A 25,264-nucleotide genomic window follows, 5' to 3' on the forward strand; every position below is an offset into this window, starting at 1 on the left:
CAAAACAGAAGGGAGAAAAATGACGAGCAGAAAAAGACAAAACAGCGGGCAGAAAAATAAGCAGTAAAGGCAACACAAAGGGCTGAAAAACAAGCTGAAAAGGCAAAAAAGAGCAGAAGAGGCCAAAACTGAGGGCAGAAAAAGGGGCAGAATAGACAAAATGAAGTGCAGAAAATCGAGCAGAAAAAAGGCCAAGTAGAGGGAAGAAAAATTAGTAGAAAGGCAAAACAGAGCAGAAGATGGCAAAAAGGGCAGAAAATGAGCAGCAAAGGCGAAACGGAGAGGACAAAACAAGCAGGAAAGACAAAACAAAGGGCAGAAAACGAGCAGAAAAGGCTAAACAGAAGGCTGAAAAATGAGCATAAAATGGCAAAACAGAAGGTAGAAAAATGACGGTCAGAAAAAGAGAAAACAGCAGGCAGAAAAATGAGTAGTAAAGGCAACACATATGGCTGAAGAACAAGCTGAAAAGGCAAAAAAGAGCAGAAGAGGACAAAACCGAGGGCAGAAAAAGGGGCAGAAAAGCCAAAACGAAGTGCTGAAAATCGAGTAGAAAAAGGCCAAATAGAGGGAAGAAAAACTAGTAGAAAGGCAAAACCGAGCCAAAGATGGCAAAAAAAAGGCAGACAATTAGCAGAAAAGGCAAAACGGAGGGCACAAAACTAGAAGGAAAGGCAAAACAGGGTGCAGAAAAGAAACCAGAAAAAGCCAAGAGAGAGGGCAGAAAAATGAGCAGAAAGGCAAAACAGAGCAAGAAACGAGCAGAGGTGGCTCAAACAAAGGGCAGCAGCTAAATAGGTAAAGAGGGTAATGGACTCCTGGCAAGCTGGACAGGAGAAGCGTCACGGGGAAGCTGGCATGAGGACCAGCATAACATATTTCAGTGATGATGGCAAAGAAAAACAAAAGGTCATTTGATAATACTTCTGAGGGGAGATGGAAACTGTAGAGGCACTTCTGTAAGATCTGCACCAAAAATATGTTAAGTGCCTGGATTGTGGGTAAGGGAGATAGAAGCAATAACATATAAACTGTAATAGAGACTAACGGACCAAACAACTCATTGTGGATAAGCAAAGATGGATGGGGTCACTAATTCTAGCTTTTGGTGTTTCTTCAGGAAGATAATTTGCAGACTGGTTGTGGTAGTCATTATCTGTCGACAATGCATAGCTTTGCAATTATACATTAAAGTTGTGAAGGGCATTGATGCAAATAGTAGCTCAGTGTGAGTTGTGATAGTTACATCATGGCATGTGAATCCCATTTGAAAAATATCTTCTTAAAATGGTCTGAAAGTTCACCATCATCTTGTATTGCCTTTTCACATCTATGTAGTTTCACCCACTTACATCTGAAACTCATCTTCTCAGGACCTAGCGAGTGAAATCCGAAAGTTGCTGACGTTCCTGGAGAAGGACATTGATGAGGAGGTTCTGAAGAAGATTGTCCATCATGCCTCATTCCAAGTAATGAGAGACAATCCAATGACCAACTATAAGACACTACCAGATCACGTCCTGGATCAAAATGTTTCACCCTTCATGCGAAAAGGTATGGAACTGTTATAGTAGCCATTGTAATGTATGCATTGAATTGTGCATGTGATAGAGTGGTGGGAAATGACGCTGTTGTTGTCCCCTAGTCCAAGAGAAGCTGGCTTACCATACATAGGGTTCCCTCCTGCTCTTGAAAATAATTTTCACTGAAAGTGCGCCAGACCGCTGGTAACACCCTGAATGTAATTTACTTGTAGGTTGGAATGCTTTTGCATAGAGAACCATACTGTTCCTTGACGAAGGTTTTTCATTGACTTTCTTGAATGATTTGCTTTGACCCTTGTCTGCATAACCCACAGGTAATGGGCTATGGCTAGGCCTTTTAGTTATACGGTTATTGCCGACAGTATCTCTACGTCCTATATGTTATTTAAAGAAACAGTTTTTGTTCTGCAGAGTGAGGAAACGTAGAACCAATTTTAATCAAGTAAATAGGGCCAACCATGTTTGTGTCTGTCCATGAAAATGGAGACCAAATATCAACTTTTATCTAAACTTGAGGGTGCTTTGGCTTAACTGAAGCAGTGGCAGTTCCTTTTATTGGGCTCAGCGGCTACGCCCCTTTTGTTTTCTGGCCCATTTGTGTTTTCTATGCCAAAATTCAATAATAATATATAATTCACTCTTGGTATAGCAAAAGAAAAATACTGAGCTCATTCTGTCCAGCAACAGTCTCTGTTTGAGGGCTGGTGCAAGCGCTCTAAAGTGCCTTTCAGAGAGAGAACACCAGGACTGGATACATTCCATCCAGGGCTTTGGGGCCCTGGCACGCCTCAGCACCTCCGTCAATCAACCTGCCACCCCAAAATCTTTCCCAACTCGTCACAGAGTTGGAAAAGTTTGTGATGAACAAGTTGAGAATAAAACTTGGCACGTGTGACTGACTGCACAGGTGCGAAATTTCACTCTCCCCTAGTGCCGGAAACAGAGAGAAGCAGATATCCAAATGGGACCTTTGCAGGAAATAAGGTAAGCAAGAGAAAATGCTTGTCTGTGTATGAGTGAGACAGTCTGTGTCTGAGTGTGCCTGTGAGACAGAGCATCTGTATGTGTGACCATGTCTGTGCTTGTGAGTGAAAGTGAGCAAAGAGGAAGGCAGAGTGCATGAGGATGAATGAATGAGTGTTACTGAAAATCAAAGCCATTACTTGGGGCGAGGGGTGAGAGGCTTACTTAATTAAATCTGACAGCAGGTGAATGCCAGATCAGCGAGGCTGCAGCAGGGGACAGTGACAGACAGCAATGCCTTTTCAATTTGCATACGAGCTCTATAATAGCTCCTTATCTGCACAGGCCTGACAGGGCAGTGGATGACTCAGTGGATTAATGCCCACTGCAGGACACAGACATAGAATTCCCAAACAATGGACCCTTCTTATCATCATTCTTAAGTCGATGAAATAAGGACCACTGAAGTGAGTGACAGTAACTCTTGTATTTTCTTCACAGCTTTACCACTCTGTGTGATTGTGGCTGCAAGAACTCTACTAAAAGCAGTTAAGCATTATGTATTGCAACAAGATCCAGTTTAAACACAGAGTTGGGGTAAATACTTTGACCTCAGAGGCCTCCTATTGTGAAGCTTCATGTGGGTGTTTTTAAAGCCCTCTAATATTACAGCACTGCTTGCTGTAATCATCGTTCTGCAGGAGTGGGTGTATATAGTGAGGGTCCCACAGAATTCTGACTCCCAAAGGTTGCCCATTGAGGCTAATCTCTCAGTGGGTTCAAATAACCTCACCATTCTCAGTTGTGGCGGGGGTGGATCTCTTCACTTTAGCACCCTCACAGTCTTTGACTAGTTGCTACTTCCAAAACATTAGACCAGACCTCATAGTAACATAATTCACATGTTTAGCACTGTAGGGACTATCAGTGTTAATTGATACTACCTTAGGTTACATTAGGTAAGGTTGCATTAAATGTGCTTTGTAGAAGCTGTATAGAGTCGTCTATGACTACATATGGAAGTGAGTAAATCCACGTACGAAGTAACCAGGTCACTGGTGTGTGTATCATTATTAGAAAGGGTGAGTGGATCATGGAGTCATGTCCCCTGTTTGCACTTGTTGACCATGTCCCTGGGGTGCATTTCATTGTTGGAACGGGTGAGTACAGAGTAAGATTGAATAAGTGAGAATGAGTGGGGCAAAGTTGAGCTGATGGAGAATGAGGGAGACTGAGAAAGAGTGAGGCTGACTCAGTCAGAGTCAGAACGAAACTGAGTGAGTCAGAGTGATATTGAGTGAGTCAAACTGATATTGAATGAGTCTGAGGTAGTGAATAAGTTAGATTGAGTATGAGTGAGTGATACTGAAGGATTTGGAATGAAGGGGACCTAGAGGTTTATTTACACAAAGCCCTTGCCTCAAGTGCATCACTTTTTTTGCGCTTATGTGGCACAAGCCTTTCTATCACATCTATGAGGCAACGCAAAGCCATCCTGTGGGACTTTGCATGGCCTCATAGTATGGAGTAAGAAAAGGCTTCGCAAAGTAAAGTGTTGCCTCACTCAGCATCAGGAGGGTGTTTCATGGGTGCTGCGGTGGGTGTTCCCACGGAACACCCATGGATTATGATGCTGCCCTAGATTTACAAAATCACCTAAACCTGGGGCAGCCCTAAAACCTTACACCTCCCCAGAGCAGGCGTGACAAGGAGAAATGTTCTAATTTCTCCTAGTTTTTTTCCTCTTTCCATTTGTTTTGAATAGAATGAGGAAAACGCCTCTTAGGATTGTTTTTATACAGGAAGGAATCCCTCCTGCACAAAAACAATCCATCCTTCAACGAAGGCACCCTTGCTCCATGGTGCAAGGGTGCCTGTGTTGGCTCTAGGCAGCAAATTATGCACCAGCGCAGGGGGGAAGGACAGGAATGCACCGTTTTTCATAAATATGGTGCATTCCTGCCCTTTCTACATTGGCGTAGAGCAGTGCAGCAAGAAGATTTGCAGTGCAACCCTACGCCAATTCCTTCCAAATGAGGCCCCAAGTGTATCAGAATGGGACTGAGTGAGTCAGAGTGAGTTGGACTGAGTCAGGATGAGTGACACTAAGTGAGGAAGAGTGAAACTGAGTGTATCAGAGTGAGACAGAGTGAGACAGTGATGCAGAATCAGTCAGAGTAAGTAAAAGTGCAAATCAGGGTGAGTTAATCTAATTCATTAAGAATGAGTAAGAGAGAAAGATCGAGTGCAAAGAAGTGAGAGTGAACCTCACCCCACCCCCCAACCAAACCAACAAAAATGCTGAGCAGATGTGAGGCCTGGTTACTGGAATTCGAGCCAAGCATTATGCCCCACAACTTTTTAAGGTCACCAGTAACCACTGCTCCGAAGTATGTTCCAGTTTTACTTCATAATGGATTGTACTAACAATAATCTAACACAGCTCAGCAATTTTCCCTTGTAAATGTTCCTAGAGTAAACAATTACTGCTTTTGTTGGCCAATTAGATGGTCAGTTCAGATTACATTTTTAGTATTTCTAATAATTTTGAGGAACCAACAGTGACTGTATATATTAGAGGATTATGATATATAGGAATCCTTAACTTTAGGACACTATTTGATGTTAGGCTGTCAAGCAAGTATGTGGTATTGTTGCCACGTGTTTTGTAGCTGGTACTGGAATCAGCATGACTCTGCGACCAGTAGCTCTCGAATATGGCTACAGTCCATGACTGTAAGTATTGCAGACAGTAATGATAAACAATGTAGTTCTCAAATACATTTAACCTCATAACCAAATGCACCTTATTCAAATGGGCAGGCACATGGGATTCCATGTAAAACAGGTTTAGTGGTTGCAAACGGAGAATCGGGCCATTTGCAACCGCTGCAGAGCCTTTTCGCATGTTCTATCCCTATTTTGTGAGTCAGTAACCTATTACCAAAATCGGGTTTTCAATCAGTATTACTAAGGGCATGACACAGGTGCACCCTTCCTAATAGTGAGTCGCAGGGAGATGTATGAATGTTTTGCAACCAGAATGCGGTCACAGAACATTCACAGTTTACCGCCTACTTCAGGTAGGTGGTAAGCCAGTCGCAAATGGAAAGGAGTTCCCTGGGAGCACTTCCCCTTTGAAAATGGTAGCAAAAACATTTCATAAGAGCAGGCAGTGGTCCCACGGACCATAGTTTACTCTTAAAAATTAAACTGAAAGGGTTTAATTTTTCTTTTTTAAATGAATCCCATTTTTCTTTAAGAAAAACATGCTGCATTCCAAAAGTTGCTTTACTTAAAAGCAAACATAGTCATGGTCTCCATCCCTGTGCTTGTATTGATTCCCAATAGCTCATAAATTGTGACCTGCGTTGTGAACATTGATTAGGTAGGTCAATTGCAAACCCATTAGGATTCGCTAAATGTGTCTGAGACACATTGGTACATCGCATTTTGCGACTTCCTAATTGTGAGCCGCAAAAAATTGCAAATAGAACACACAATGTCTGGCAGTTGTATATGTGGCCCTTAGACCGGCAACCACATAAACAATTGAATCATAACACAACACAATGCTGGTAACAAAGTGTTGAGAATTATACAGGTAATGTATTATATGAATGCTGTTTTCCAACAAATTAACCCACACTTAAAGTAGGGAAAAGGAACAGTTCTCTTACCCTCGCTTTACATGATCTTACACTGTACCAAAGGCCTATGTGGCATTTGCAATGCCCTTTTGGCATGGGGACTGGCAACAGGGTACAAGGATAGGTCAAGCGTTGCACTCAGTGGATACTGGACATGACCTTTGGCCATGCCCTTCTGACTGTTGCCTGGACGCTATGGCCTTCTTTGACCATGCCAAATGGCCTCTTAATCTCTCTGCCACCAAAGCCTGTGACGCATAGCTTTTGGCTGAACTCAGCTGGCTCTGGGTGACATGAATGTCTTTTGGCAATGCACTCTTCCTAATCCCTCCGACCCTAGCCACAGCCTTTATCTGCAGGATCTGGATGCAAGTTGTGTCACTGGGCCACACCCTGCTCTGAGTACCACTAATTTCAGTGCTCAGTTGGGAACTGAGAGTGATTATTTGTATGAAGTTTGTAAACTGAAAGGAATTGGGGTCCTTAAATTAAGAGGGGTTTGCAAATGGTTTTGTAATCAACGTTGATCGTGACCACTTGTGGCTTGAGCATCATTCTTGAACTTTGATTTTCACTTACAAACTATTGATCAATTGTTTTATAAGGCCCGAAAACAGGAAATAGGGACTGTTGAACCTCTTAGGAGTCTGCTACATTCTTCTGTGAGACAAGCTTTGTGAACTGCCCACATAACATAATAGGGCATGGAAAATCATTTTCAACCAGCATTAACCTGACAGAATTTTGATGCTCATGAGCCATTGTGCCCTGCTGCCGGAAGCAATGCCGGATCCCGCTGGATGCAGGGAGTCAGCTTAGACCTTGAGGGCATGGGTCTCCCCCCATGCCCCCAAAAACAAGTTTGTTGGGTCCCCTGAGTAGGAACCACGGCACACACCCTTTGTTGGCTGGGCCCCATGGGATGGGGTCTCCAGGGCCAAAATCGACCTGCAGGGGGAGGCTGTGTGCTCCCTCTCCCTTTTCACATGTGGCTATGTCTGGGGTATGGGAGCCACCGGAGCCAAAAGGGGCCCAAGCAGAGGGGGGCACTAGCACCCTTTACATAGTGATGGGTTCCCAGGACTAAAATTGGCGCTGGAAGGGGGGCAGTGTGCCCTCTCCCCTAAACGTTGAGCTGGCCCTTGGTGATTGGGATCCCGGGGCCAAAAGTTGCTCAGGGAAGGGTGGACGAAAAGCTCCTTCACAGATGTTGCTAGGCCTCAAGTGATGGGTATCCTGTGCTCCACTCCTCCTAATAAATGTTCTAGGCCTGAGGGATGGGGCAACCAGGGCCAAAATTGGCAGGGGGGAGGCAGCATGTCCTCTTTCCCTTAATTTTAATTAATGGCCCTGGGGGATGGGGTCCCAGTGCCATAATATGTTGAGGGAGGATGCCTGCAGTCCCTACTCCTCTTTTAAAAAAAAGCTCTGAGGCCCTTATGGCCAACACTCCCATTGCACATGGCCAAAAGCCTTGGGCAGCGTGGGGTTGGCTGCCTGCAGGGGTTGTCCACATGTCCTGACGTTGGCCATGCACAGCGTGGGGTTGGCTGCATGCTAGGTCTTGACCAGAAGTCAGCCTGTGGCCAACCACTGCCCTGCACAACCGAATGCCCTGCACCGCGTGGCATTAGCTGCATGCATAGGGTTGGCTACAAGGCCTGGCTGTTGGTCAGGCCCTGAAGCCAACCATGTGAACGGTTATGTTGGATTAACATATGGCAATTAAATATTACTTTACGTTAAAAAAACTAGAAATTCATTAAAAAAACAAAGGTCAAATTAATTTATAGTTAGGTAAAGTGTTCGGTTTTAAACTGTAAAAAGTACTAAAATTCGCCAGATACAGTTAGAGTTATCTCAAGTAACTATACCTCATGCCGTAAGTTAACTATAATGTGCACTCTCCCCATGCACTGCTAATTACACTTGATATTACATCACTCGTGACATCTTCTTTGAAATAATTGATAATATCACTCTGTTCCCGGTGACTGGCGGTCGCCAGTAGGTTGTTATAATTAGGACCTAGTTCCCATAGCTAAAGAGCTTTTTGATTTGCCAATATCTTTAGCAGGCCTGGGCATAGTTCGCGAAGTTTTGCTACGCTGAACTCCGCGTAGTCAGAAAAAAACTCAGCGAAGTTCCGCGAGTAGTGGAGTGCAGTGCGAACTGCAGTTTGTGCTGATATTGCTGCTGCTCGGGTAGAAATTCTACCCGAGCGGCAGCTCGCGCTGATCGCAAGCGGGGAAAATCTCTACTGCACATCGCGAAGCGGACTTTTCTGCACTCAGCGAGCTACGCAGAAAACTCTGCTAACTCCGCGAACGGAGTGAAGTTCCCCGTCCAGGCCTAATCTTTAGCACCGTTTGACGAACCATTGCAAAATGTTCAAAACTAATGGGGGCTCCGGTCAGCTTCTGTCTTGAAAGTTTTGGGGTTATTCGTCAAGCGGGGGGCAAAAAAAAGGGATCCCAAAACGCGTTTTCTCCATGTTAATTTCCGCAGGAAATTTTGGAGAAAGCTACAGCCCGAACGGCTGAACGGAATTACACCTAAGTTGGCAAAAAGGTAGTTCTTGGTTCAGAAAGCAGCAGGAGGTGGGCCCGCCCCCCACCGTTGTATTTTATTTCATTTTAAATGAAAAGTGGGTATGCCCTGGGGATGGGGTCCCCGGGGCCAAAAATAGTTAAGGGAAGGGGGCCACACAGCCCCCTTCCCAAAACATTTTTTTTTTTAAAAGGCAACTCGCTGGTAGCCCAGCCCTCTACCTGCTCCACTGTGCAAACGCACCTCGTGGCGCGCTCCTGGGTTCGATCCTAAGGGTCCTTGGGGGCTAACTAGCCCACCAGGTACTTCCAGTAAGCCCCACAAAGTGGAAATGAGCAGAGGTAGTCTGAAGCCACGCCCCTTTTTTCAACACTCTGCAAACGCACTTCTTGGCGCACTGCTGGTTGGGTCCTAAGGACGTCAGGACTAAAGTGGACTTTATACCCCAAGCAGCAGTGCACCAGGAGGCACGTTTGCAGAGTGGTGTAAAAAGGGGGGGGTGGCCTCAAACTACTGTCAGCAATCCAGCTGTGTGCGGCTTACTGGAGGTAACAGGGGGGCGAGTTTGCCCCAGGGACCCTCAGGAGATAAGGGGACTTCATCCCCCAACCAAGAGCACGCCAGGAAGCACGTTTGCAGAGTGCTGGAGAAAGGGGGCATGGCCTATGTCCACCTCTCAGCAATCCCTCTGTGTGGGGCCTACTGGAGGTAACAGGTAAGCTAGTTGGCCCCTAAGGACCCCCAGCAGTGAAGAGGACTTCAATCCCCATCCAAGAGTGCCCCAGGGAGTGTGTTTGCAGAGTGGTGGGCAAAGGGGGCATGGCCTGTTATGAGAAATTAGCAATCCTGTTGTGTGGACTTACTGTAGGTAATAGGAGGAGTAGTTGGCCCACAAGGATGTTCTTGGGTGCCAACTGCCCCTCCTGTTACCTCATGTAAGTCCCATAGAGTGGAATTCCTAAGAGGTCTTAAGAGGTCACACACCCCTTTTTCTACCACTCTGCAAACGTGCCTCCTGGCACACTACTGGTTGGGGTATGAAGTTGACTTTACTCCTGAGGGACTTTGGTGGCCAAAAAGCACTCCTGGTACCTCCTGTAAGTCCTACGCAGTGTGATTCCTGAGCGCTGGTCAGAGGCCCAGCCCCCTTTCTCCACCTCTCTGCAAACATGACTACTAGCTAAAGAAGCATTTGCAATGTAATAGGTTTTGCATTTGGGAGAGTTAGAGCTATTGGTGTAAATGTAAAAGTTTTTTACTAATGTTTTTTGGAGTGGAGTGGATGTAGGTTGTGTGTATTGGAATTATGTGGTATGGTGTGCAGTGAAATTATGTGAATAGAAAGTATGTGGTACTTAGTGTATAAAAATTTTGTAGAGTGTGGATTATGTGTTATGGAGAGTAATTATGTGGTATGGTAGTCAGTGTTGTGAAGTGGTAACCTCAGGTTTAGTCTTCCTCGTTTCCATAGAAGCTAAACTATAATTTCAATGAGACAAAAAAAAGAAGGAACCACTTAGGAGCACTTCTGGACCTATTCAGAGGTATGAGCAGGGCCACAGGAATTATGCAACTGTTTGGCTGTACTAACTTAAGCACAATTATACATTGTCTGCATTTTCCACATAATCCATCATCTGCTGCATAGGGTAGACTTGGTTTACCGAGATTACGACACTTGTGGTTGTCGTATTGTTAACCTAGTAGCAAGGGTTCATTTTTACACTTAGAACGAATATACATTTCTCTGCGCAATTTGTCCTTACCACTGTGGCTTGTTGTTTTATCATCTGCTGCATAATCTGCAGAATTGAACAAAAAAACCTTGTTTTAGCTCAAACGGCTCAAAAGTTACCAAAAATGCAGCAAAAAGTGTTAGTGTGGTGGAAAGCCCTTTGCAAACCTAGAATGGTCACCTGTTAGTTATTGCTAAATGTAGGTGTTAAATTTTAAATCGGTACTAATGGTGTGCAAACCATTCTTGCTTCTTTCTGCACCTCTCTTGCCTCTTTCTGCATTTCTGTTGCTTCTTTCTGCACATTTCTTTAGTTTTCTGTACTTCTTTTTCCTCTTTCTGCTCATCTCTTCTACTTTCTGCACCTTTCTTGCCTCTTTCTGCACCTTTGTTGCCTCTTTCTGCACCTCTCTTGCTTCTTTCTGTACCCATGTTCCCTCTTTCTGTACTTCTCCTGCCTGTTTCTGTACCTCTCTGGCCTCTTTCTGTACTTTTCTTGCCTCTTTCTGCACCCTTCTTGCCTCTTTATGCACATCTGTTGCTTCTTTCTGCACTTCCCTCACTTCTTTCTGCACCTCCCTTGCAATTTTCTCAGCACCTCTTGCCTTTTTCTGCATCCCTCTAATCCCTTTCTACACCTCTCTTGTCTCTGTGGGCACCCCTGTTCCCTCTTTCTTCACCTCTTTTGTCTGGTTATGCAACTCCCTTGCCTCTTTCTGCAGTTCCCTTCCCTCCTTCTGTACCTCTGTTGGTTCATTCTGCATTTCTCTTGCTTCTTTCTGCACCCCTTTTGTCTCTTTCTGCACTTGTCTTCCCTCTTTCTGTACCCCTCTTGCCACTTTCTGCACCTTTCTTGCTTCTTTCTGCACATCTCCTGCTTCTTTTTCTGCACCCTTCTTTTTTTTTGCATTCCTCTTGCTTCTTTCTGCAGTTCACTTGCCATTTTCTTCAGCTCTCTTGCTTCTTTCGTCTCTTTCTGCACTTCTCTTGCTTCTTTCTACACCTCTGTTGCTTCTTTCAGTAATTATCCTGCCTCTTTCTGAACCTTTCCTGCCTGTTGCTGCATCTCTCTTGCCTGTTTCTGCACCTCTGTTGTTTCTTTCTGTACTTCTCTTGCTTCTTTCTGCACCCCTCTTGCCTCTTTCTGTACCCCTCTGGCCATTTTGTGCACCTATCCAGCCTCTTTCAGCACCTCTCTTGCCTTTTTCTGCAGTTCTCTTGCCTCTTTCTGTACCTCTTTTGCTTCTATCTGCACTTCTCTTGCTTCTTACAGTACCCCTCTTGCTACTTTATGCACCTCTGTTGGTTATTTCTGCACTCCTCTTGCTTCTTTCTGCGCCTCTATTGCAAATTTCTACATCCCTCTTGTCTCTTTCTGTACCCCTCTACCCTCTTTCTGCACCTCTCTAGCCTCTGTCTGCAGTTCTGTTGCCTCTTTATGCACCTCACTTGCCTGTTTCTGCACTTCTCTTGCCTCCTTCTGCATCTCACTTGCCCTTTTCTGTACCTCTCTTGTTTCTTTCTGCAACTCTCCTGTCTCTTTCATCTTGCTTCTTTCTACACTTATGTTGCCAGTTGCAGTACTTCTCTTGCCTCTTTCTGTGCTTTTCTTGCCTGTTTCTGCACCTGTCTTGCCTCTTTCTGTACCTCTGTTCCCTCTTTCTGTACCTCTCTTGCCTCCTTCTGCATCTCTCCTGCCTGTTTCTGCACCTCTTTTACCTCTTTCTGCACCCCTGTTCCCCCTTTCTGCATGTCTGTTGCTTCTTTCTGCACTTTTCGTGCCTCTTTCAACATCTCTCTTGCCTCTTTCCGCACCTCTGTTCCCTCTTTCTGTACCTCACTTGCTTCTTTTTGCAACCCTCTTGCCTCTTTCAGCACCCCTGTTTCTTCTTTCTGCACCTCTCCTGCCTGTTTTTGCACCTCTGTTGCCTCTTTCTGCACTTCTCTTGCCTCTTTCTGCACGTTTGTTGCTTCTATCTGCACTACTCTTGCCTCTTCCTGTACCTCTCTTGCCTCTTTCCGCACCTCTGTTGCCTCTTTCTGCACCTCACTTGCTTCTTTCTGCACCCCTCTTGCCTCTTTCTGCACCCCTGTTCCCTCTTCCTGCACCTCTCCTGCGTGAATGTTTCTATACTTCTCTTGCCTCTTTCTGCACATCTTTTGCATCTTTCTGCACCTCTGTTGCTTCTTTCTCCAATTCTCTTGCCTCTTTCTGTGCCCCTCTTGTCTCCTTCTGCACCTCTGTTGCTACTTTCTGCACTTCTCTTGCTTCTTTCTGCACCTCTCTTGCTTTTTCTAAACGCCTCTTTCTGCACCCTTCTTTCCTCTTTGTGCAACTCTCTTGCCTCTTTCTACAGCTCCCTTCCCTCTTTCTGAACCCACCTTGCCTCCATGTGTAGCCCTGTTCCTTCTTTCTGCACTTCTCTTGCCTCTTCCTACACACTTCTTACCTCTTTCTGCACCTCTGTGGGTTTATTTGCACTGCTCTTGCTTCTTTCTGTACCTCTCATGCAAATGTCGGCACCCCTCTTGCCTTTTTCTGCACCCCTGTTCCCTCTTTCTGCACCTCTATTGCCTCTGTCTGCACACCTGCTCCCTCTTTCGGCACCTCATTTGCCTGTTTCTGACACTCTCTTGCCTCTTTCTGGAGTTCTCTTGCGTCCTTCTGCAACTCTGTTGCTTCTTTCTGCACTTCTCTTGCCTCGTTCTGCACCCCTGTAGCTTCATTCTGTGTACCCCTGTTGTCTCTTTCTGTACTTGTCTTCCCTTTCTGCACCTCTCTTGTCTCTTTCTGCACCCCTCTTGCCACTTTCTGCACGTTTCTTTCTTCTTTCTACACTTTTCATTCTTCTTTCTGCATCTCACTTGCTTCTTTCTACACCCTTCTTCTCTTTTTTGCATCCCTCTTGCCTCTTTCTGTGGTTCTCTTGCCATTTTCTGCAGATCGCTTGCCTCATTCTGCACCTCACTTGCCTCTATCTGCACTTCTCTTGCTTCTTTCTATACCTCACTTGCTTATTTCTGTACCCCTCTTGCCTCTTTCTGCACCTTTCCTGCCTGTTTCTGCACCTCTCGTGCCTCTTTCTGTAACTCTGTTCCTTCTTTCTGCACTTTTCTTGCTTCTTTCTGCACCCTTCTTCCTTTTTTGCACCCCTCTTGCTTCTTTCAGCAATTCTCTTGCCTCTTTCTGCCTTCTCTTTCCTGTTTCTGCACCTCTCTTGCCTCTTTCCGCACCTATCTTGTCCCTTTCTGCACCTCACTTGCTCCTTTCTGCACCCTTCTTCCTTTTTTGCACCTCTCTTGCCTCTTTCTGTACTTCTCTTGCCTGTTTATGCACCTCTCCTGCCTCTTTCTGGACCCCTGTTGCCTTTTTCTGCACCTCATTTGCTTATTTTTGCACCCCTCTTGCCTCTTTCTGTATCCCTCTTCTCTCTTTCTGCACCTCTCCTACCTCTTTCTGCAGCCCTCTTGCCTCTTTCTGCACCTCTGTTAGTTCTTTCTGCATTGGTCTTGTGAGAAGTTGGCCTGGTATATGCTGTCCACTAGTTATTGTGGGCACCTTGCACCAGTCCAAACAACCCGTTAGAGGTGATAGGTTAAAGACAACCTTATTCAAAAGCAATCCAAGTGGTAGCTGTGGAGAGCAGCCTTCAGGCTACGTCTTGAAGGAATGTAAAGCAGATTGTTTTACCAGTCTATAATCTCTTGAATAACCAAATGAAAGGGGAACCACACCAGGTATATATATAAAATATATGTATTTATTACTGAACACACCTGACTAGTCTCTTTATGAGGCTAGAGGTCAATGCACATACGCTACACTTCAAATATCACAGTAAATTAGCCCAATATACGATAGGCCCTAGGGGTGAACCAAACCATATATTAAGAAAGTGGTATAAGAACCACGACTTGACTAGACACAAGGTCTAGAGCCTGTAGAATCGCTGGAACCCCAAGGAACCACCCAAGGTAGTGACATAGGACCCACGGGGAACGTGTACAGTGTGAGAACACAGCCGCGAGCTCCGTTAGCTTCTATGGGGAGAGTCATGGTTGGAATTTTAAAGTTTAAGGACACTTAGAGGTGGACTAGGAACAAACCCTTTTGTACTTAGATGGTTCTAGGGCCAACACCCATGGGAGCACCGGAGTACTCATGTTACCTCACCCAGGGAAGCCGGGTGCATAGGTGTCAAATGGTGCCGGGTCGTGTCGTCGTTTTCAATGGCAGGAGACTGACAAGTGCTGATGCCGGAGAAAGGAGAAGTGTCCGAAGAGATCCAAGCCTGGATCAAAGATGTGAAGAACCTGAAAGCAGAGGGGACAGAGTCTGGGTCACTTGCCAGTGACCAGGGGCACGATAGTCGAATGCCCACCGATGTCGGGTGCTTCAGGTGTGAAGAGGGGAAGTTTGACTCTTCAGCCACGAGGACCAGGAGGCGTCGAGGACAACCAGGAGCTGGAATCGAGCTGTCCCATGAAGGATGACGAATATATAAAATATATGTATTTATTTCTAAACACATCCTACTAGCCTCTTTATAAGGCTAGAGGTCAAAACACATAAGTTACACTTCAAATATCACAGTAATAAGCACAAATACACGTCAGGCCATAGGAGCGAGCCAAACCATATACTAAAAAAGTGGTATAAGAACCACGACTTAACTAGACACACGGCCTAGAGCCTGTAGAATCGCTGGGACCCCAAGGAACCACCCAAGTTAGTGACACAGGGGACCCACGGGGGCCGTGTGCAGTGTGTGAACACAGCCGTGAGCAACCGTTAGCTTCTATGGGGAAAGTCGCGGTTTTAAAGATTAGGGACATTTAGAAATGAGTCAGGACCAAACCCTTTGGGACTTAGGAAGTTCTAGGGTCAACACCCACGGGAGCACCGGAGTACACAAATTACCTCACCCAGGGATGCCAGGTGCATAGGTGTCAAATGGTGACGGGTCGCGTCGTCGTTTTCAATGTGAACTGGCAAAGAAGGGCTGCTGCCGGGAAGATGCGAAGTGTCAGAAGAGATCCAAGCCTGGATCGAAGTCAAGAAGAAACTGAATGCAGAGGGGACAGAGTCTGGGTCACTAGCCAGTGACCAGGAGGACGATAGGCGAATGCCCACCGATGTTGGGTGATTTTAGGTGAAGAAGGTGAATCTTGACTCTTCAGCCATGAGGACCAGGAGGCATCAAGCACAACCAGGAGCTGGATTCAAGATGTCCCTCAAAGGATGTCGAGTGCTGCAGCATCAGTGCCCATATTGAACACAACAAGCCTTGTCAACAGCAACCCATGCAGAAAGGAGAAAGATGCTTTAGTGCAGACCAGCAAGGTCTGAGGGACTCCCCACTTGGTAGGGAGTCATGGCACGTCTGGAGCAACCAGGGAAGCCCAATGAAAATCAAAGTTACCTTCACAGGGACCCCCCAGTTGACGGACCAGGGATCGCGAAGGGACCTCAAGTGGAAACACAAAATGATTACCCAAGGGTCACTCAGGGTGACTAGGCTGACAATTTTCAGTGGGTTGTCTGCTCGAGGTGGGGGCTACAAATAAGCCCAAGCACGACTTCAAGAGATGTCGAGAAGTCAATGCACTTGCAAAAGTGCCCGGTGACCAGGAGTATAGGTTCCACGCTACTCACGAGGGCTGCGGGTCTCAGCTTTGCTGGGGACTCGGGTCGGCCTCTGAGATATCTGAAAATCCTCTTCTTGGGCTGCAAATACTTTGGAGTTCGGCGGGAGCTTCGGAGTTGCAGACTGGCAAAATGCTTTGTTGGCGCCTGCTAAGCAGAGGAGTCACTCCTTGACCCCAAGGAAGATTTCTACAGTCCTCTGGTCTTTAGCAGAGTGTCGAAGGTCCAGGATTCAGCTTCAGAGTTTCGTCCAGGGTAATCTAAAATTCTGGTTACAGATGTTCTTACTTATACCTAAGGAAGGGGCTGGACTAGCTCTGGGGACCCACCTATGGGAGGGTTTGGAAAGAGGGGTGGCTATACCCATTTACTTTGTCCAGTTTCACACCAGAGCAGGGGATGGAAGCCCCTGAACCGGTCTGAGCAGGACAATGCACAGGGACACCAAATGTGCCCCCAGTGCAGGACTTCAAAGCACTCAGAGAGTGCTCCCACCCAGCGCCAATATACATAATCCTGTCTGGGAGGTGGTTACACCTTCCTGTGACAGGAAACCTATTGTCTAGGCCTCCCCTGAAGGAGTTTCGGTCAGAAACAGGAGGCCAGACCCTTGTCTGTGGCTGCAGCATGCATTTTGCGATGCCAGGGCTCTATTAAGTTTCTACCGGTTATACCAGTGCTGTCATGTCTCTCCCTCTAGAAGGGTGGGATCATACTCCCACACCAGTTACTGGTGTGGGGGTATGATTCCAAGGTGTTTGACACCAAACACGACATGTTTCCGTGCAGCCAGTCCAAAGTTAGCATTTACCGTTTGGTTATAATGCACTTAAGAGTATATGGTCAGGCTGCACTACTGACAGCCCCGGAGAAGAGATTCCGAAGGCTGCAGAGGGGCTCAGCCCATGCCTAAGCGCCCCCTCACATATAACCAAGTACCCTGCCTTCAGGATTGATAAGGCCTGCCATAGGGGTGACTGACAGGTTTGTATGTGCAGTATATGGTGAGATGTAGTGAACCCATATCTCAGCATGCACCACCTTACCCAGGCTGCAGTAGCAGACCTGTGGTGTAATTTTGGGTGGCTTTCCAGGGGTGGCATAATACACGCTTCAGCCCCTGGTAGGCCTCTGGGGTACCTATGCCCTGGGTACATAGTATACCATATACTAGGGACCATTGTTCCCAGTAAGCTGCGCGGGTGGGCACGCGCGCACAAGTCTTTCTTCGAGCGCTCAGTGTGGCATTTGAAGCGCGCACAACAGCAGGTTGAAAGGGCACGGCTGCAGGTCAGATTGTAAGCCTTTGTGAAGTATTCATGTTAATCGTTGCGCCCATCATGCACTGCAATTAACATGATTACTTTAACAAAGGCACATGATCTGCCCTGCAGCCGCACCCTTTCAGCAAAAGAAATACAAAGAAATCTACAATCCCGACTTGTGCTGCATTTGGCTTTCTGTAAAATATTCTTAAAAGAAAACGTTTTAAGACCAGTGAAAAAAAAACTTGCTCGCAGGCTACCCAAAAACAGATTTTAACTGCCCACAAACACTGCCATGTGTTTTCAGGTTAAACGTCCTCTGGAGAGGAAGAGAGACTCACGGGCTCGTGTGGTAGGAGCCTTCATGGTTTGACAAGGGCTCCTACGCCTGATGTGTCAACGGGCAGTTTTCGGGACCTATGTCAGGCGCATGTCTTGAGAGCTACCGTGGTTGGGTTTGAGGCAGTTATCATAGGAAGCTTTGTAGCGCCGAGCCACAAATGTGCTAATTTCTTTTGTTTCCTTTGTATACTGGTACGTGTAGTCACTTCTCGGTGTGGACGGACGTAAACATATACAGTAGCCCCCTCCCCCATTTCCTCCTTCACTAACTCTGCAGCAGAACCACCCTTGACTGCCTTTTATGTAACTACAAAGAGACTCGTTATAGTTCTTTCAATGTCATCATGTTAGAACTGAAGCATTTGTTATATACAACAAATGCGTAGTTGGTGCTTATTTATCATATGCAAATAAGAACCATTGACAAAGCCAACAGTCCTGGCTTGTTGTAGGTGCAATGTTGCTTCTTGTATTAGAGGGATGGGAATTTTCTCTAATGGAAGTTTTAAGGTAGAACAGAGGGTTAATACACCTGCTGCAAAGAACGTGTACCATGCAGATCACAAAGGGCATAGAATGAAGATAGTTAGCGGGTTACTACTTATGTCAGAGAGGTAATTTTATTACTTGCCGTTTATAAATTATATAGAACAGTAAACTATTAACTGTCATCAAAGAACTTCATGCATACTGCAAGGTATAGATCAGAGCGTTATGATTTTTTTCCCCAGCCATTCATTATCCTAATGTTGCAAATAGGGTTCATTTGGGCGCAAGGTGCCTCTTATGAAAGAGAAATCCTAACCATGATGTTACATTTTAAATTCTGAATTTGTGCTTCTCTAACCAAAGGACTCTTAAACTATACTGCCTATCAGTATGAATGACATGTCACTCCTATACCTTGCAGTCCTCTGTCATATGTAACATTTCTTCTACACTGATTTACATCCCAATGATTGATTGTCTCTGTTGGGGGGGCGTGGCCTGGAGCCGATGTGAGAGGTTTCGGAGCTCCGGCCGGCATACCCCCAGTAAATGATTATCCTGAGCCCCCGGCACATATATTTTGTGTCTACTGAACGGCGGACTGTCCTGGGAGTGCGTTGCTCTCGTTATTGCAGCTAAGCGGGCTGTGTGGCAGAGAAAAACCGGCTGGCTATGAACTGAGAGTGAGCGGCCCAGAGGGATATAAGATGGCGGCTGATGAGGGGAGGAGCAGCTAGCCGTCGACGTTCTGACTGGACCCTGAGCAACCGAGGGCCGAGAGTATCTCCCATGATACTCAGTGGAGTGGGCCCTGTGCGGGGCATATTGTGTGCCTCTGAGAAAGTATTCATGGTAATTGCAGCACATGACTGGCACTGAGATTAACATGAATACTCACACAATCTGCACTGATATGTGTTGCTGCAACCACACGTACGGTCGGGTTATTGGCGCACACAGCCTTGGCTGCAGAGCACAGAGACCTTACAGTGCCGCACACAGAGGGAAACAATTAGAGGGAACATTGCTAGGGACTTATAAGGGCACCTCCTATCCAATATGAACTGTACCTAAAGTACATGGAATCATTTTAGAGAGGAAGCAGCTAGGCTGGGGCCCTGAATAGCAGGGTCCCAGCCACACTAAGGACGAAAAACAGTGAAACACCAGCAAAAGGTGGGGGTGAACTTGTGAAGCAGATCCTACTCTCCTACAAACCCCCCCCCCCCCCTCCCCCAAATGCAGGGACATTAAATTAACCTTGACCAGTTGAGTCTTCATGTTCTAAGTGGAAATATCTGCATTGGCATGGTTACTCCCAGGTCTATGTTCCACTGTATAGTCCATCCCCTGTAGGGAAATGGACCACCTGAGCAGTTTAGGATTTTCACCCTTCATCTGTTTTAGCCATAAGAGGGGCTTATGGTCTGTCTGAACAATGAAGTGAGTACCAAATAAGTATGGCCTCAACTTCTTCAGAGCCCAAACCACAGCAAAGGCCTCCCTCTCAATGGCTGACCAACGTTTCTCTCTTGGGGTCAACCTTCTTCTTATGAAAGCTACTGGTTTATCCTGACCTTCATCATTCAACTGTGATAGTACAGCCCCTACCCCCAACTCAGATGCATCTGTTTGGACAATGAACTTTTTGGAGTAGTCTGGACTTTGCAGAATGGGTGCAGTGCACATGGCCTGCTCAGATCATCAAATGCCTTTTGACAGCTCGCTGTCCACTGAACCTTTTTGGGCATTTTCTTGGAGGTTAAGTCATTCAGGGGTGACACTATTGATCCATACCCCTTGACAAATGTTCTATAGTACCCAGTAAGGCCTAAGAAGGCTCTCACCTGAGTCTGGGTAGTTGGAGCAACCCAGTCCATTATGGTCTCGATTTTGCTCTGCAATGGTTGAACCTGGTCTCCACCTACAAGGTGGCCTAGGTACACAACCTGACTCTGCCCTATTTGGCAATTAGTAGCCTTGATAGTTAGGCCTGCTTTTTGCAGGGCCTCTAAAACATTCCTCAGGTGGACCAGGTGATCCTCCCAGGTGGAGCTAAAGACAGCAATATCATCTAGATATGCTGCACTATAATCTTCCAGGCCTGTAAGGACTTGATTCACCAGCCTTTGGAAAGTGGCAGGTGCATTCTTCAAACCAAAGGGCATTACCACAAATTGATATTGCCCACTAGGGGTAGAAAATGCTGTCTTTGGCTTTACCTCATCAGCTAGTCTGATCTGCCAGTAGCCAGCTGTCAGGTCAAATGTACTTAGAAACTTGGCTGAGGCCAAAGTATCTATTAGCTCATCTGCCCTGGGGATGGGATAGGCATCAGTCCTAGTGACTGCATTGAGACCCCTGTAATCCACACAAAACCTCATCTCTCTCTTGCCATCTGAGGTGTGAGGCTTAGGTACCAGGACTACTGGACTAGCCCAAGTGCTACCTGAGGGTTCAATAACTCCCAAATTCAACAGTTTTTGGACTTCTGTCCTTATACAGTCCCTGCCATGGTCAGGTTGCCTGTAGATCTTATTATTCACAGGCAGACTGTACCCATTGTCCATTTAATGAGTGCACCAGGTGGTCTGACTTGGAGTCAGCGAAAACATATGTCTGAACTGGCTGAGAAGTTTTCTGCAGTCAGTTTGCTGCTGGGCAGAGAGGCTGCCTGCCAAGGCTACACCATCAACTGACCCAAAATCAGGGTTCTGGGAAAGCAGGTCAGGGAGTGGGTCACTTTCTTCCTCCTGCCCTTCATCAGTAGCCATGAGCAAGCCAATGTCTGCCCTGTCAACATATGGTTGTAGTCTGTTGACATGAAGTACCCTGTGGGGACTCCTAGAGGTTCCAATGTCTACCTCTTAGGTGACCTCCCATTTCTGTTCAACAATTGTATGGGGGCCACTCCATTTGTCCTGGAGGGCTGCTGGGGCCACATACTCCAACACCCACACTTTCTGTCCTGGCTGGTAGACAGTCAGTACAGCCTTTTGGTCATGCCAGGCTTTTTGTAATTCCTGGCAAGCCTCAAGGTTTTTGGTTGCCTTTTTCATATACTGAGCCAACCTGGAGCGGAGACCAAGTGCATAGTCCACTATGTCCTGTTTGGGGGGCTTGAGAGGTAACTCCCATCCTTCCTTAACCAGACACAATGGACCCCTGACAGGGTGACCAAACAAAAGTTCAAAAGGGCTGTAGCCAACCCCCTTTTGAGGCACCTCCCTCTATGCAAATAAAAGGCAGGGCAAGAGTATGTCCCATCTTCGCCTAAGCTTTTCTGGGAGTCCTTTAATCATGCCCTTTAAGGTTTTATTGAACCTTTCAACCAAACCATTGCATTGTGGGTTATAGGGTGTGGTGAACTTGTACTTCACTCCACACTCCTTCCACATAGCAGTCAAGTAACTAGACATGAAGTTTGCAGCCCTGTCAGATATTACCTCCTTAGGAAAGCCTACTCTTGAGAATACACCCAAGAGAGGTCTTGCCACCACAGGTGCTGTAGTGGTCCTTAGGGTGAATTTCTTCTGGGTACCTGGTGGCATGGTCCACCACCACCAGTATAAACCTATGCCCAGATGCTGTCTGAGGATCGATGGGACCAACAATGTCAATCGCAACCCTCTCAAAGGGAACCCCCACCACAGGTAGCGGTATCAGGGGGGCCTTTGTGGTTCCACCTGCCTTGCCACTGACTTGGCAGGTCACACAGGAGCGACAAAACTCCTTAGTGTCTTCAGACATGTGGGGCCAGTGAAAGTGAGGGACAATTCTGTCCCAAGTGAGGAAATATGGATTTTTATGATCAATTGTGTCCCCTATCTTAGACCCCAACGGCTCCATGTACATGCTACAAGTACATGTATGTTCCCTCCACTTCAAGCTATGAAGACGCAAATACAATTGTGTCCAACGTCAACATGTCCTCTTTCAGATCCGCCATGAATGGGTCGAATATTCCGTTCCTAAGTATGCCTTGCCACCGCCTTTATATGGTGTACCTTTCACGTTTTTCAGCTCTGGCAAGTTAGGCCCTGAATTCTGCCATCGAGCTTTTCCTGCCTTCTGCCTCTGAATGCTCCAGCCTGGACCTGTATCTGTATCCATGACCTTTGTCTTACTTCCTGCGCGGCTAACGGTGCCTGGCCCGGCCTGTTGCCTGCCAAGACTGTATTCAGCCTTCAAGTTATCTGCTCCGCTCCTCGAGAAATGCATTCCTGTCTAGTAGTTTAGGTAAACATCCTTCCAGCTACAGAGCAAAGGGCCCGGCCTTACTGTCTCCGTGCAAGTAATTCATGGCTCCTGTTACCATGGTAGGCCCATGCCCCCTCGCATCTCATGTAGACACTTAGACGCTTATACACGCACTAGCAGTCAGTATAGGATAGCCTCTGCCTGAGAGACCTTTCCTTTCAGATAATACAGTTCCTTAAACACAAGATATTAGATACAATTTGGGATTAGGTTGTTCTGACATCCCAGACTTCTGTCTCCTCATGTAGGGCTAAATGTCAAGTCCCCTTCACTCTCCAGTTACACGTCAGTCACACGTCATGCTGCTGCACGCGCATCTCTGCCATGTATTTCTGCTGACTTTGCAGGATTCTCTTATGGATCCACCCACCTGTGACATCCTCGTAATGACGTTTCTAGTACACGCCCTTATGCCCTTATGCACGCCTATTGTAACGCCTTTTTTCATTACGTATGTGTATTCTTATCTCTCTTCTTAGCTGTCACGCCTCCTGCATCTGTCTTCACTGTAATGCATTTACTATATATATGATAACCTGTCAATAAAGTATCGCTCGATCCCTTCCCGAACCTTCGTGGTGACGGAATCCGATTGCCTGGTTCGAACCAATTCCTTTGTAAGGAATAAATCCCCTTTTAAAACCTCAAATACCACGGATTCTGCCTCTTATTTTTACTGAGTTATTCTTATTGAATTTTACCGCATAAATTAAGTCTAGGTAATTTAAATTTACCACACAAGTCTTGTTCTGGCCCAGGTGTCCTGCTAGGGGAATATCATGGGCTACTGTCAATAGGAAGCCCCTAAACGTAAGAGGTATAACCAACCTCCTGTATGCGCCAGGCTTGGGTTCTCTACTCTCTGAATAAAGGAGTCCATCATCCCAATAAATGTTATGGATGCCACTAGCATTCCCAGCGGCCTCATCAGCAGCTTGCTTTCTGAGGGGTTCAAGAGAGGGGCAGGTTTTCTGCTCCTGGCTCAGATTAGACCTGGATGGGCCCCCTGTCCCCAAGAACTCAACCTGGTCAGGTTCAAGCTCCTCTGGGACAGTTCCTTCTTCAGGCTCAAGATCATCTCCCTCTGCATTCTGAGTCAGGTGGGAAGGTGCTGCCTTAACCCTACTGCTCCTCCTTGTGAGAAGTTGGCCTGGTATATGCTGTCCACTAGTTATAGAGGGCACCTTGTACCAGTCCAAACAACCCCTTATGATGATAAGTTAAAGACAACTGTAGGAGAGTAGGATCTGCCTCTTATGTTGCCCCCACTTTTTTCTGATGTTTACACTGGTTTCTGGCTATAGTCTGGTTGGGACCCTGCTAATCAGGGCCCCAGCCTCTCTGTTCTCTCTAAACAACATGGAGTGCATATTAGGTGCAATAGTGATTGGATACTGTGGTGCCTTATGAGTCCCTAGTATACGGTACTTTAGGTACCAAGGGCATAGGTACTTCACAGGCCTACCAGGGACTGAAGCATGTATTATGCCACCCCTGGGAAGCAGACTAAATAGTACTCCTCACTGAGATATAGGTTCACTATATCTCTCCCTGCACACACATTTAAACCTATCAGTCACCCCCAAGGCAGGCACTATCAATCCTGAGCGATACCAAAGGGGATGATGGACGGAGCGTTAGAGCAAATGAAACACTCACCCCCAGTCAACTGATCTGGGTTTAATCGATCATCATTCTTTAGCTCACTCCACCACCCCAGTTCAGACATGGCCATATGCAAATCAGTCTGACCCTGTGCCTCATGGGAACAGTCCAGCCCGAACTGCCATGCCATGTCTTCCCTAGACCGGAAACAAGCATCCTGGGACCGGTTTCGGGTTCATAACCCTCCGGAGCGTTAGAGCAAATCAAACACTCACCCCCAGTCAACTGGTCTGGGTTTAATCTATCTACATTCTTAAGATCACTCCACCACCACAGTTCAGACATGGCCATATGCAAATCAGTCTGACCCTGTGCCTCATGGGAACAGCCCAGCCCGAACTGCCAAGCCATGTCTTCCCTGGACCGGAAACAAGCATCCTGGGACCGGTTTCGGGTTCATAACCCTCATCAGCGAGGCTACCTTCAATCCAGTGGCAAGGTGAGCAAGGGACCCACATCTGGGCATACTCTGCCAACTTAGGGCGAACAAATCGATACCAAAGGGGATGATGGACAGAGCTTTAGAGCAAATCAAACACTCACCCCCAGTCAACTGATCTGGGTTTAATCCATCATCATTCTTTAGCTCACTCCACCACCCCAGTTCAGACATGGCCATATCCAAATCAGTCTGACCCTGTGCCTCATGGGAACGGTCCAATCCGAACTGCCAAGCCATGTCTTCCCTGGACCGGAAACAAGCATGCTGGGACCGGTTACGGGTTCATAACCCTCGTCAGCCAGGCTATCTTGAGTCCAGTGGCAAAGTGAGCAAGGGACCCACGTCTCGGCATATCCTGCCAACTTAGGGCGAACAAAGCGATACCAAAGGGGATGATGGACGGAGCGTTAGAGCAAATCAAACACTCACCCCCAGTCAACTGATCTGGGTTAAAGCCATCATCATTCTTTAGCTCACTCCACCACCCCAGTTCAGACATGGCCATCAGCAAATCAGTCTGACACTGTGCCTCATGGGAACAGTCCAGCCCGAACTGCCAAGCCATGTCTTCCCTGGACCGGAAACAAGCATCCTGGCACCGGTTTCGGGTTCATAACCCTCGTCATCCAGGCTATCTTGAATCCAATGGCAAAGTGAGCAAGGGACCCACGTCTGGGCATACCCTGCCAACTTAGGGTGAACAAAGCGATAC

The 25,264-nt window shown here is 46.7% G+C and overlaps 1 protein-coding gene across 2 annotated transcripts in view; it reads left to right on the top strand.

The window, feature by feature from the left end:
- Nucleotides 1-25,264, top strand: part of LOC146860193 (sulfotransferase 1B1-like) — an 873,417-nt gene that overhangs the window by 661,009 nt on the left and 187,144 nt on the right. For both annotated transcript variants that reach the window (XM_085644034.1, XM_085644036.1), the window contains one exon: nt 1,374-1,554. In XM_085644034.1, the coding sequence (XP_085500160.1) occupies nt 1,374-1,554 (181 nt within the window). The remainder of the gene's footprint in view (nt 1-1,373; nt 1,555-25,264) is intronic.

Source organism: Triturus cristatus, chromosome 3_1, assembly GCF_964204655.1.
Source record: "Triturus cristatus chromosome 3_1, aTriCri1.1, whole genome shotgun sequence".
Lineage (NCBI taxonomy): Eukaryota > Metazoa > Chordata > Amphibia > Caudata > Salamandridae > Triturus > Triturus cristatus.